General features: G+C 49.1%; 5 protein-coding genes across 5 annotated transcripts; 3 read left to right on the top strand and 2 right to left on the bottom strand.

Moving 5' to 3' along the window:
• Window positions 1-31: 31 nt before the first annotated feature.
• BABINDRAFT_163479 (uncharacterized protein) lies at window positions 32-1,731 on the top strand. The gene has a single exon (XM_019129936.1). It carries the CDS (start codon window positions 498-500, stop codon window positions 1,674-1,676), a length of 1,179 nt encoding a protein of 392 aa, XP_018982796.1. The 5' UTR covers window positions 32-497; the 3' UTR covers window positions 1,677-1,731.
• A 524-nt stretch (window positions 1,732-2,255) lies between these two features.
• BABINDRAFT_16093 (uncharacterized protein) lies at window positions 2,256-2,642 on the bottom strand (the record flags this gene model as incomplete). Its single annotated transcript, XM_019128543.2, has 1 exon — window positions 2,256-2,642. A coding segment is annotated over one exon (387 nt), but the record flags the coding sequence as incomplete, so codon positions are not given.
• A 1,072-nt stretch (window positions 2,643-3,714) lies between these two features.
• On the bottom strand, window positions 3,715-5,994 carry BABINDRAFT_10107 (uncharacterized protein; the record flags this gene model as incomplete). The annotated part of the gene is made up of 1 exon (XM_019126686.1): window positions 3,715-5,994. The coding sequence occupies one exon, from the start codon at window positions 5,992-5,994 to the stop codon at window positions 3,715-3,717; it is 2,280 nt and encodes a 759-aa protein (XP_018982794.1).
• Window positions 5,995-7,535: 1,541 nt separating this feature from the next.
• Window positions 7,536-9,548, top strand: PUT3 (Put3p; the record flags this gene model as incomplete). Its single annotated transcript, XM_019131367.1, has 1 exon — window positions 7,536-9,548. A coding segment is annotated over one exon (2,013 nt), but the record flags the coding sequence as incomplete, so codon positions are not given.
• Window positions 9,549-12,869: 3,321 nt separating this feature from the next.
• BABINDRAFT_10105 (uncharacterized protein) lies at window positions 12,870-14,171 on the top strand (the record flags this gene model as incomplete). Its single annotated transcript, XM_019126685.1, has 1 exon — window positions 12,870-14,171. A coding segment is annotated over one exon (1,302 nt), but the record flags the coding sequence as incomplete, so codon positions are not given.
• Between the last annotated feature and the right edge of the window lie 12 nt (window positions 14,172-14,183).

Genomic DNA, 14,183 nt, shown 5'->3' with positions numbered 1-14,183 from the left:
CGATGCCAATCGTTACGTGTGAAGGCCCAGTAGAATCGATGCCAAGCTGGATTACAACCGACAGACGGAAAAAATACGCGTCAACACTGAGAGTTTAGCACTCCGGCTCTAATCGATGGCTAAAACATTTCACCTGTTTTACGCGTTCCAACAAAGACAAACCAGAAAATGCCATTTTTTAATCACCGTACCCATAATTGTTTAGACCAATCTGTTAACCTCAAGCTCCCATACATTGTTGATTCGGCCGAAGTTCCTATTACTGAATCACAGTCCGAGACATTGTTATTCAGGCTTGGTTTATCTCAAAACAACGTCGTCTGTCGGAGAGAGCCACGGTAACGAATCTTCAACAATTTGGTTCTTCGAGCTGCAATTGTTTTTGCTTCCGACCCTACCAGTAACGATTCCTAGTAGCACGTGACACAGTTCTCCTGCGCGTTACATCAAAACGCAAGATTAAAGCAAAACTCTCTCTCATCTGCCTTCTCATCGCCATGTCTTACTCTTCAGAAATCCTCACCAACAAACTCAAACACCTCAACGAAACACAGCAGTCGATTGTTTCGATTTCGCAGTGGATTGTGTTCCACCAGCGCCACGCGGCCAAAACGGCGGAAGTATGGGCAAAATACACCCAGGGCGCGGTTTCTAACGCCCCCAAACAGGTATTGCCGCTCATATACCTTGCCAACGACATTGTACAGCAGGCGCGGTCAAAGCGGAAGACGGAATTTCTCACGCAGTTTGCGGAACACCTTCCGCGCGTGCTCCATCTGGTGTGGCTCCTGGGCTCGGTAGATACCAATCTGCGCAAGCGTATTGAGCGGGTGGTGGGCGTGTGGGAAAGCAGGCGTATTTTTGATATTAATGCTCAGAAGGCAATTGAACGGGCAATTTCCGGGTCTAAGGGCTCCAGCACTTCCTCGAGTGGGTCTGATGTCCCGGAGTTGGCCCAATTAACCAGCCAGTACGGACAGTTACAGGAGGCTGGGGACGTTGAAAAGTTCAACAAACAATATGTCGATTTGTTTGAGGCGGACCAGCTTCCAGCGCCGAAGGAGTACCTAACTTCCGTCACGCGCTTGACCCAGAAGTACATCCAGATCGAGCGCCGCCTCCAGTCAAACATCTCTGTCAGAGGGAAAGTAGTGACGACTTTGAAACAATTGCTTCAAGAGCAGGAACAGAAGATTCAGGCGGAAAGAACGAGTTTGGGAGAATTACAGACAGGCGAGGAGGGCCAGACTAAGAAGGAACGGTTGATCGAGACAGAAAAGGACTTGCAAGAGTTGGTGGCGGAATCTGTTGAGCCAGAAGCTCCGGTGGTCGAAGAATTGACCCCTCCACCGCTGCACAAGGAACCGTCTGTTGCAGAAAAGGCCAAGGCATATGAACCAAACGGTGCCATTCCAATATATGAAATGAACGACGACGCCATTCCAGCATACGAAGCGAATTCCGATTCCGATGCGGATGATGTTCCAATGGAGGATGAGCCCCCACTTAAGAAGCAAAAAACTGCTTCGCCAGAGGTTGCGGTAGAAGCCGTAATAGAAGAAGCTCTTAATGGGGAGACTCCAGTGGAAATGCTAGTGGAGGACAGTCCGAAGGTTTCCGACGTTGTGATAGAGCCAGAGGTGGATGTTTCAGATTTGTTGAGTAAGCTTGGATAGGTTCAGGGTCTCTGATTTGCTTAAAGTTATTCTAACAGGTATTTGCCCATATGATTCTGTATTTTCTAGTCAGCGTAGAGCGTATGTCTTGCCTTCGGGGCTTGCATGTTTTGGGTTGAAACTGGGTCTAGTCAGCACGTCGCCTCCTCCGAGTTTACTCATTTGTGCGGAGATTCGGAAACCTACACATAAGGGTTATCGTCAGGATATGCATTCTAGCTTTAACTTCTCTCTAATTACAATCTCCCGCTTTGCTTTAATCAATGGGATTTTATTGCAGATATCTCCACCTTTTCTGATGGTCTATGCGTCTAAACCGATGGCAAATGAAGGCTGTCGATTTTCATAGAACAAACTGGCACATTCAATGGAAAAGTAGGTAGCGGGCAAGTACGGTAATCTCACGCAAGGGGATGGGAATTAGTCCCTGCAATTACCAGCATGGTTCAGGCGCTCAGACATTGCTTTCAGACAATACACGATTAACTATCTCAAAAACCACGCGCCTGTGATAGCAAGTTCCTGATCCAAAAACCTGGCTTCCGATACAAGCCTCAGCTGAACCCCTCACCATTATCCTTACTCCTTCTCCTTCTTGTTCAACGCCTTGGACAAGTTTTGATAAAACTGCGGTAACGTATCATACGGGAAAGTAAGTGTGTCCAAAAAGTAGCTCGGAAGACTCGCCTGAAGACGTTCTACCCGACGCCTATCCCCTTCCCCTAAGCCCTTTACGCGGAGAAGGTTTGCCAACTGCTCCTTATTCGTGTCTGGGATGTACAAAATGTCGTTCGCAGCACTGGTGCCTAATTTCGACACAATCAACTTGTAGTCCCAGTTAAAGCTCTCAGGGCTTGCCGCACCATCATTCGCTATCTGGGAGCAATCAAACGTGATTTCCTCCTCGTCCTCGTCCAAATTGTGGATCCGGAGCCCTGTGATAACCTCGAGCATATCGAATATGACGCCAATTTGTTCGAGCTCCAGTTCCAAGTCGTGGCGTGAAATGAGGTGCAGCGCGGGCTTGATGGGCGACTGAAATACGTTCGCGTCGTCGCTGCGCGGCGCCTCCAAGTTTGCAATACGTTCGCGCAATTCCGCGTTCTCCGCTCGCAATACCGCGTCACCGCCCACAGAGCTGCCACCCGCCACTAACGCAGCAATCATTGCATCTGCTTGCTGGAACCGGAGTTCCGCTGCCGCGCGGTACTGGCTGAAAGCCTCCTCCGCGTGCGAGTTCTTGAGGTCCTCAATCACGGCCGTGAGTGCGCTGGCGTCTGAGTTCGTGAAGAGCTGCGTTAGATGTGCCTCCGTGGGCAAAGCTGATGTGGCAGCAATATCAGTGGGTGTTGTATCTTTGTTCTTCTTCGCTGTGATTTTGGGTGCGCTCTTGGATGCCTTTACTTTCTCCGGGTTGATTACCGGTATCGTGTCTGATCTCGCACGGCGCGTCTGGCGCGGAGTAACCGCTAGATTGTCGCGTTTTGGGATTGTTCTAGCCTTCGGCGACATTGTATGCAAGGTGAAGAAGGCTGGGAACGGGCCGGTGTTGATGCTTTGTTGATGCTAAAGTAGCTGATGTGCGCGATGAGCCGATTAGGTAAGCGTTGATACGCGCGGAGAAATGCGTGCTAAGTAATAAAAAATGTTTGAACGAGTGATTGTTAAAAGGGTCAAACAAGTAGAAGTACTATTTTTATACCTAGCTATTTCCTTTGGGATACTAAAATAAAGGAATAATGGGTACCGTGTCGTTTTCACGAAAGCCTGTTCGGTAGTGGAGCACATACTGTATTCTTGTTGGCCCGTGTTTTTGCGAGTAAGGTCAGAACTATGGAAACCCATACAAAACCTAATCTACCAGCAAGAACCCCATTATGTATGACTTTAAATTATCAAAGCTGTTGGCCACTTTTATTAATATCAAATATTAATGTATTTCCTCTCAACAGTGCAATGTTTCATTCACACCCTAGCGATACTGGTGATGCCCTATGGACATACAACGAATTTTGATCAAAATCCGGTTTGCCTGTACCTAATATCTCCACGTCTTTATTACACTCAACCGGTTTCGGTTCTCTTCCCACACCGGAAACCCGCACATCGCCTGGTATATCGCAACACGCTTACACAATTCTTCGACGGTTTCCTTCCGTCTGGTGAGATCCAAGTCCGTCACCAATACATCTGAACCGGTCCCACTGTATTCAGGTACAACATGGATCATTGTAGAGTACTTGTGATGAGGACTGTTTTCTTTCGGACGGATGGCGTCATCGCCCTCGCCCAACACATCTTCAAGCATCCAGTTCGGCACTTTAACCAGGGACAAGTTCCTCAGAAACAACTTCACACGAATCTCAAACTTCTGGCGCAAACGGCTGGCCTCCTCGGGCGTTTCACCCATGAGACAGTATGCAACCTCACGCGGCGACTTCTGGAGCTGCGCGAGCCCAAACCGGCGGAGATCCTTCCGGAAATTCAGATACTCTCTGCTTTCGGTGAGGTAATCCACCGGGAAGTAATGGCTTTCGGGCATGTATTTGTACCAGTATGCCTTCTCCAAGCCCATTGAGTGAAGTATCATGAAAAGCCGGTAGTCGAAGCGGACCACTTCACAGAAGACCGTTTCGGGCGACGAAACCCGCTCAAAAATTGCCTCCTTAAGCTGCGCCACCCCGGAAGTTTCGCCAAGCGGCCGCACCCAAATCTCGGTGTCCCCATTGTCATCTATATACTCGCGGCGAATCTTTGCAAAGCAGTTGTATTTAGTGGCCATTTTTTGTAGTACGCCTTTCCGCAACAGCCAGATTTCACGATACGGGACTTTCACCGTTTCGCAATCCTTCATAATATGCGTAAGCTGCTGTACGATACGTACCTTCACGCCTTCTGCCACCAGCCGATCGCCGTTATCCACCACAATTTCACAGTTTACCGTGTCAAAGTAGCAGGCACTACCTCCATTAAGACCGGAGGAGAATGTCGTCACCTCGCTGAAAAATTCTGGAAAGACCTCCCTGATCTTGGCTACTTTCTGACGCGTCAAGGGGATGGTCACAAGCGACGCCTCGACCAGCGAAAGAAACTGCTCCACGTCTGCCAAAACATGGATCCATGCGTCTTCGGCGCCGGTAAAGTGAAGGGTGGCGGTGGGTGTGAGCCTGGTCAGGTTCACGTCTACGTTAAGGTAGATTTCAGGGTTGGAAAGCAATTCCGTACGAACCTGCTGCGATTGACGGAGGTATTGCTGGACTCTGGGCGTAATGGGGATGTGCTTCTTCTGGCTGTGGAAGCGGACGACGAGTTTTGTGATTGTGTCCCTTGCTTTTTGGAGAGGCGGTGGGGAAATCATGGTGTCAATATTCCCAGGGAGAAAGCCGGCTGGGGCTCTGTCATCACTCTTGGGAAGTTTTTCGAAACCTTCAATCGTTTCCGTTCTTTGATTCATGAGGTTTTCTTTGCATGCAACCGCGAACGATTTCACCTCCCTCTCGCTGTATAATGTGCGGATGTCACCCCGGCCAATGATTACACCAAGTTCTCTCTCGATCATGTCCAAGGCCGTATGGTTCTCGTATAAATGTTTATACAATTCCTTGGTTACAGGCACATTATCGTGGACAAGATGGAACTGGGCCACAAATTTCTCGAGAAACTCCACCACCGGCTGCTGAGCAGCTTTTTCTCGCAGAAACACGTAAACCTGGTATTCATGATCGGTATCAAGACGGTGGGTCATAGTGTAGAAGCCCACTCCTGGAAACTGGTCCAGGAGAGTAGAGACCTGCAAGGCCTGTGATATAGCTTCGGTCCGATGCGACAAACCGCAAGCCTCAAGGGTTCGGGGATCTTTAACATAAAACGGAAGCTTGATACAGGCAAGGTTTGCCTTGTAGAGCAGAAGCAATCGCGCGAGGGAAGCCACGGCGATGGCTACGCTGGTCTCATTTGGACCCACAAACTCGATCTGAAGTCCCCGTTTCTTTCGTACCACCCGCAGGCCGACACATCCGCTGCTCTGTACGATCTGTAGGAGCTCCGAGGACCCGGAAAACTCGGCAGAGGGCTGGTGGATAAGCGTGAGGTACTGCTCCGGAACATCAATCGAAAGATACTCCGTGCACTTGTCTTGGATGAGCGTTTTGGGCGAGGGTAGAGGGGTTGTTTTCGGCCACAAGTCTAAAGAGTGAGGGTTAAAGCCGTGCGCGGGATCAACCGGCCTGACAGGGGCATGAACGGTAGATTGGAACCGACCCCGGGCGACACGAGCCCGAACAAGTCGGGGCTGCAACCGTGTAATGGATCTGTTCATGGGGTTGCGAGGTAAATACTGGAAGTGAAACGTTCCGTTTAGACTGATAAGGGCTTTGCTTAAACGTACAAAGGGCAGAGCGGAAAATGTGTAATATTTCACTGGCGTGCAGGATAAAAACGTTAGGTGGTGATAGCCATGTGGATTACAGTGCGGCGGATGTCCGGCTGGGGTTTATGTGATATACTTGGATACGCAACCGCATCGTATCTCCCCGATATCAGGGTTGCATAATTGAAGGCTGTCTTTCCTGGGACACTCTAAGCGTCTGGGAGAAAATATGATCTCGTCCTTGGAGGGATATGAATTCTCCTCAATCTTGAACAGCTTAGTCTTGGGTGCTTCCAATGTACCTTTGCCCGGTCAATATAAGCACAAAGTAAGTAACGTTTCATAAAAACGAAAGCATCCCCCAGAGTTAAGCTTTAGCTTAACACTTGACTGCGCAATATATAGTGGTAGAGAAAGCTCAAACATTATAGGATATATTATTTATATAAATATTTTATGCTATAGCTTCCCGCAAACAGAGGTGACTGGCAGTGTGGCTCCTGTAAACACTCATTCCCCCACCCTTGTTGCCTGGAGTAGGCACAAGCGAGTATGGGAATTTGCAATTCTGCCTTTCTTAGCGAGCGCCCCCGTGTCGGCTCTTGGCACGACAGTTCTATCCCGTTGAGCTCAAATAAATGGCTTGAGCATGATACGCACCATATTCTAATCTACCATAATCTGCATCTTTAATAATATCACTAATAATCTGGAGGCTTAATACCACCGAAAGGGTCTTGAGTTTTTAGCTCTAGACGGCCGTTGAAATTCGCGGGCGGCCAAGTCCGCTTCCAGACTGTGTCTGACAGTAAAATGCTGAGATCGAAAACATGGATTTTTGCCGCATCGGCTCGGATCTCCAAGACTAGACGCCCAGTAGAACTGGTATATTTTTGTGCTGGTTGAGCGTGGAGGTATTACTGAAGTCCTTACCGCCAACTAGTGTATACCTTATCTGTGCTCTTTCTGCTGGTTAACCCTTGAGCCTTTCGTTATCTTTCGGCGCTATCCCCGGCCCAAAAACACCCATCAGGCGCAGTTTTTCACGAGCTTACTATCCCAAATTCCAAGTAGCTCTTTCGTCCTATCCAGTTCTAAGTCACTCGTCATCCGTTTTGAATCACCCAGTGTGCTTTGTCTACTTGTTTTGAGGTCATCACCCAAGAACCTCTGATCGTGTTTCAAGATTCCGTTTTTTTTTTCCCTGAAACATTAACACTTCTAAAGTATCAAACTCCAACTCCAGCACCCTGTCATATCTGAACCCTATTTTCTTGCCATATACCCATCCTTCATCTCAGTTAGACTCACAATCACAAACGTTCCTTGTCTCTTGGCCAAGTCATTCCTTCCGATCCTTATATTTCTGTTTCTCCTAGCTTTTTTTGCCGTATCTAGATATCGAACTATATAAACCCAGTCTCCCGCCATAATTTTGTTTTGCAAGCACAGCCCATATACCCTATAGAGAAACCTCCAAACTTCTCATGATGAATTACGACGAATCCGCCTCCCCCTCCGAGAAGAAACGTGCGCCTGCAGCGTGCCTCCGCTGCCGCCAGCGCCACATCAAATGCCCCGGCGGCGAGCCCTGCAGCAAATGCTTCTCCTCCAAGGCCAAGTGTGTCTACGTCGAAGCCGACCGCAAGATTGTCGTTTCCGTTAAATATCTCGCTAAACTCCAGGAAGAGCTACAGCGAAGCAAGCAAGAGAACGAAAGGTTGCGCCGCCTTCAGACCCTTTCCGGCGCCGAGCCCCTCGACGAAGCATTTTCGAACCTGGACGCCAAACTGATGGCAGAGTCAGAGGTGCTTCCGCCGTATCTCGATAAATACGGCAAACTTTTCAACTCCAAGGGGTCCAAGTTTTACCTCGGCTCCTCCTCCATCACGCTTTTCGGTATGGCGATCCAGAACTTGATCCCCCACGACAGCCACCCCGGGTCGCGTGTGCCATCATCAACCGCGCTCAGCTCGCTCGACCACGCAAAGGAGGCGCGCGCGTTGGAGAACGAGGGCAATGCGTACAAGATCGTGCTCTCGCACGCGAACAATCTTAAGGTCAAGTTCACGTTGCCCAGCTTCTCCTATGCGATCCTCCTCGTCGACACGTTTGTGACCTACAACGATGCGTGCTTCTACTTCTTCAACGAGGGTCAGGTCAAGGAGAAACTCCGCGAGATCTACGAGCCCGGTGCCGAGACCGACCAGGACCGCCTCAGTCAGACCATCTGGTACTGCAAGATCCTCCTTGTGTTTGCCATCGGCGAGATGTACCTCGGGACCATCGCGCATGCTGCACCCCCGGACCTCAAGCGCCGCAAGAAGAACCCCGGTACCAACTTGCCCGGAAGCGCCTTCTTCCAGCAGGCCTCCGAGCTCTTTACGGGCTTGTTTGCGGCGGGGCACCTTGACAACATCACCCACGAGTGCGGGATTGAGGTGTGTTTGCTCTACGCGTTCTACTTACAAGTGGCCGACTTTACCGTGCTGTCGTTCTTCTATTTTGGACTCGCGCTTCGTGCGAGTTTGGTGCTCGGATTCCACGTAGACGCGGGAAAGAACTCCATCACGCGCTATGAACTCGAGCACCGGCGCCGCTTGTGGTGGACGGTCTACATCTACGAGCGCATGCTCTCTTCCAAGATCGGGCTTCCGCTCCTGGTAACGGACGAATGCGTCAGCACCGCGCTCCCGTCGGACTTTGACATGACCCAGCCGCCTGCCGGCTGCGAACACTACATCTTCCCCGAGGCGGAGATCCTCACAACCACCATCCGCATCACCAAAATCAACGCCAAAGTTCTCGCACGCCTCTACACGCGCCAACCAACGTCCAACATTTTACCCACCGTCGTGGAGCTCGTGGACACGCTCGTCGACTGGAAGAAGGCGCTCCCGGACTATCTTACCATCGACTGGAGCAGCTGCATCTCACGGCTCCAGGTCAACCTCCTTTCGGAATTCTTCCAGGGCATCAACCTCGCAATCCGCCCCCTCGTGTTCCACTTCGTCATGAAGCAGTTGAAGGTGCACTACGCCACGCCGCGCGACGGTGCCAGCGCGGACCCCGTCTACATCGACTTGACATCCTTCCCGCAAAGCATTCTCTCGCTCCTCAACACGTCGTTCCGCTCGTCCATTGACATGATCCGCTCGCTCTGGTCGCTCTTTAAGCAGAACCAGGTGGCATTGTTTGGCTTCATGGACCGCGAGTATCTCTACGGTGCCCTTGCTACGCTCATTTTATTTAACGTTGCTTTCGGTGTCTACTCCACCACCATCCCCCATATCGATCACGGCTTGGCGATCATGGTACGCATGGCCAGGTTGGGCAACTTTCCGGCTCACTTGCGCGTGGGCCAGCTCGTGCTGTTGATCAAAAAGTTGGACCTTGGAGGAAACGAAATGTGTGCCATCATCGAAAAGTACGAGGGCGGAAGGGAAGACGAGAGAAGCTCCAAGCGCCCGCCTAGAGACAGCTCCACCGTTTCCACCACCCCACCGATCCCCGTCATGGACCTCTCGAAGGCTATTTCCGACACGAATGCGATGCCCGAGGATAACGCGTATTTCAACTTCAAGGAGATGCTTATCCGCGAACAGAATGAGGGGGAGACTGCAGATTTGTGGAATGAGATTTCCGATAAGGCGATGTGGTTACCGGATTCGTTGATTGATAGCGGTGTAGCTGAGCCGGCCCCTGCGATGTTGGGTGAGAGTATTCCTAACAGTTTTGCGATGTTGAACGGACCGTACGATGAGTTTGTGAATGACTATGATTTTGTGAGTTTTGAGGGGTGGTAGAGGGTACGAGTGAAGCAAGCGAGCTTGGTGAGAACAGCAACGAAACTCAGTGAATGCCGAAGGGATGTGAAGCTTACCAAGTGGTTGATCTGTTTGACTTGGCCAGGCTCGTCCTCGGTCAGCCGGGTATTTAATCTAGTTTGTACTTTGTATAATTTTAGGTGATTTCCGGATGGTTGTTCCTATTTGTGAAATCACTGGATCATCCTAATAGATGCTATCCCGGATGCGTAACGTTTTAATCTTATGTGTTTGGATGTTGTATTTTATGGTATTTTTTAATCTTACCTTATGGATAAAATTGTGTTTTAGAACAAAATCTACAAGATTAAATAATATATATAACACAATCCCGTTAAAAAAATATATAATCTGACATTCTTTACTTTCCAGAGCTTGTGCATCATAAATACTATGGATGAATATATATATATAATCCGAAAGCTAGTTGAACATATATCAAATTCTCAAGGGCTGATGATTCAGGAAAGTTGAAAATCCGCCCAAACGTTAAATAGTAATGCTTGCAAACTGTGATGCAACATTTATATACCTAGGCACGGAAAATACATATCTGTACATGATTAAGCTTTGGACTACTCAATTCCATATGACTGTAGTCTTTGCGTGTTGGAATTTTTCAAATATTTTTGGACTTTGATTAGTATTGCGTAGTCTAAACGACCGGTTGGACAACTGCGACGCCGTCTTGGAAAGGTCTAAGTTTAGGATTTCCAAGCATTACTCAGCCCTATACCTCCTTCTCTGTCATTACCGGATTTAAAGACGAGCACTGGGGTACAAACTGAATTTATCTACCTGAGGAAAATTTTTTCAAGTTCATATACTAAAGCTATTTCGGTACGCACTCCTTTATAGACCCCATTATACAGGCGTTTTTGCAAGCATAAATAGCTGCAACCGGCGAATTTCCACAAATTAGGCAGATTTGGCCATCTTTGCAGCCCCTGCATATCTCTTTTTCTGGCACCAGATCCGGAAACAGATGAAAGATTAGGGAGAGGGGAAGAGGCAATTTTGCTTCCGCCGGCCTATACTAGACGTTGGGCGCCAGGCGTGCGTTAGGCCTTGCATCAATGCCATGCCGCACGTTACTCCTCGTCTACTGCCAGTCCACCAAAACTAGACAAGAGCCATTTCACCAGTCATGTTGGAGAATCTATATAGTTTACGGGCCAAATATAGTTGAAAGGTTCAAATTTCAAGACCGGATTGATGCGAAGGAGCAGTAATACACCCTAAAACCGTTGACGATCACTGGAAGCATCGGTTGAATATGTCATGTGCGCCTCCAGATAACAGTAATTGGTTACGCACAACAAATATACCTTAGACAAGGGACAAAGCTCTGAGCCAACCACACGGCCAAATGACAGGGGTGACGTAAAATTCGCTAAATTACCCCCCCCCCCCCCCCCCCCCCCCCCTCGCCTCTTGTGTCGCTAATTTTATCGTTCACTAGCAGGACCGACCAGCCTCTAATCCTTTCGGGTAAAGTTGAAACGTTAGTACGGTTCCTTACATGTGCATATTATAGCTCTCTACATACAGTTGCCACGGTTACCACCGGATGGGGCTCATGCGGCGTGAACCAATCTTCTGTGAACCCGAAACATCCACGGTTCTAAACTTTCCATCTTTGTTTCGCAAATTGTTCAACGATTATAATAATCGTACGATACACCAGCTTCACTGTTCCTAGTGAAAGTGAAAGAGTTTCCACGACTCCACTCTCGTCCAAGGTTTTATCAAACTGCCGTGGCCTGACTCCGTCACATTGATGTTTCCAATACTCAGGCTATGCTCATTAGATTTACCCTTTTTGTTTGCGGACCCCCTCGCCCTGCAAGGATGTTTTCACTACTGGTGGAATTTCCACCGCCGAAACGGCCAGTATTTTGATTACACAAATTCTAACCACCCAGTCGTAAAACACGCCCAACAGCGGATATCCCAGGCTTAAATACCTGCAAATGGTCTTCCAAAAGAATCTCATCCTAAATCCAAATCAACTGCCTCCCACCCATACTATCGCCTCGCGGTAGCCTCAGACGCAGTGAAACCGCTACAAGATGCCGTACTAAGAGTAAACCCACGTAAAATACCGTGTGGTTTCCAATTTGTATCTGCATGAGTAGAGTGAAATTTGTAGCAGGTTGCCCACGAAAACCAAGTCTTGTGTACTTCGTGAGGCAACTCTGGCTGGGCACCGCATGCCTCGAACAATGGCACCTCCTAAAGTAAGAGTCGCATATTCTCGCAATGCGTTGTCGACGTAAAATATATAAAGACACAGCATAGAGACGAGGTAGACTACAGCAAAATATGTATTCTACTCTATGGCTAAACAAACGCCTTGAGGTAAAAAGACACCTAAACTCGCTTCGCAGCCCCGCCTGGAGGAGCTTGGTCGTTTGTCGTGCATATAGCGAACCCGCCTGCATGCACAGAATGGCACTAAAAGGAGGTGCGGCTCACGCGGTTGGGTCCAAATCTCCTTAAAATCAACACACAGACTGAGGTCCAAACAGCCAAAAAGAGGAATATGGGAAGATCTGCAGGTCGCTCCTTGGTGCATAATAGGATTCCATCGCTATTCGCTGCATTCGCTAAGGTGACTCGCATATGGTAGCGAGGCCCAAGACGCACCGTCTTCCCGCCTGCACTGCGTTTCTGGCACTTTCATCGTGGGACTCGCTACCTCTCTCTCCTTACCCCCCGTGTGCCGCCTTTTCCGTGCAGAATTTCACATCCTTTGCGAAATTAACCTCGGCAATACGCTAGTCCAGCCGCTTTAGGTGCGTCATAAGCATTGTATGCGTACTTTGGCAGCGCCTGGCTCCCGACGCCCAATTTCATAGGTCTTCCCCATTTGGGTTTGCCATGGCCAGTTAGGCCCAGAGCATATAAATAAATGGCTATTCCTCCCCAAAAGGTGCTTCTATATAATTTTGCCTGTTAATATCTACCAGTAACCACATCGGCTTTCACCCAACCATGTTATCTTACTTAACTACTGCTGTTACTGCGATCTTCTTACTCAAGGCAGTCGCGGCTGCCAGTGTTTCCAATGCTTTCAGCGACCTTACCTTGGTCCAGTCTATTGACTTGAACAATATCGGTAAAGACTTACCCTTCAACGTCTGGAAAGCCACCCTTGACTGGGACCTTCCAGCAGGTACCCAGCCTGGCGACACCTTTTCCCTCACTATGCCACACACTTTCCGTGCCGTTGGTTCTCCTGGGTTTGACTTGGTGGCCGGTAATGTGACATACGCAACCTGTAAGTCCATCAATGGTGGTCTTGTTCTGGACCACTCCACTCTTACCTGTACCGTTACCAATGCCATTTCTACTGTTGTCAACGTTTCGGGTACCTTGACGTTTAACTTTGTTTTTGCCTCTGGTGGTTCTGCAAACTCTTTTGAACTTGCCGATGCCGCTTTCTACCAGGCTGGTACTAATGTTATCACCTGGACCCAGGATGGCGGTAACGCATTGACTACTACCGTCGACTTCGGTACTGGCGGTTTCTCCCAGAAGGGTAACTTGAACTACTACTCGCGTAACCTCCCAGACGGTACCTTCCAGAGTTACTTCCTTTCCCACGCTTGTCCAAGCAGCCAGCTTAAGCAGGGTTTCCTTTCCATCACTGATAGCACTAGCCGAATCATCTGTAGCGAAGTTTCTGCCTGGGTGACTGATGAAATCAACACCTGGGAATTCCCTATGCAGGCTAGTCAGACGCCAGCCAACTTCCAGATCCAGTGTAGCCCTTCGCAAGCATCTGTTTCTTATACTGGCATCAATCCTGGTTACAGAGTGTTCCTTACCACCAACATGCAGCAAAAGGCAGCTGCGTTCGTCCTCGACTACTTTGAGTCCTACCTCTGCGATGACGGTGAAACCGACTCTATAAGTCTCGCCTCCACGGTTATTATCAACGACGCGTCCAGTTACTCTAATGGTACGGCTGACTTTGAAATTACCACCACCTCATACTGGAGTAATACCTTTACCTCCACCACAACTTTGCCATTCGGTTCTACCGATCACACTGCCACTGTTGTCGTTGAGATCCCATTCCCAACCACTGAGACTATTACTATTACTTCCACTGGTACTGGTTCCGCCGAAACTACCGTCACTGCTCCATTCTCCTCTGGTGCTACTGTGATCACCGTCACTGACATACTTCCATCACCATCTACTGAGACTGTTACTGTTACTTCCACTGGTACTGGTTCCGTTGAAACTATCGTCACTGCTCCATTCACTTCTGGTGCTACTGTGATCACCGTCACTGACATA

This window comes from Babjeviella inositovora (assembly GCF_001661335.1).
Source record: "Babjeviella inositovora NRRL Y-12698 unplaced genomic scaffold BABINscaffold_15, whole genome shotgun sequence".
Taxonomy (NCBI): Eukaryota; Fungi; Ascomycota; class Pichiomycetes; order Serinales; genus Babjeviella; species Babjeviella inositovora.
This window is presented reverse-complemented; position numbering and strand designations above follow the sequence as displayed.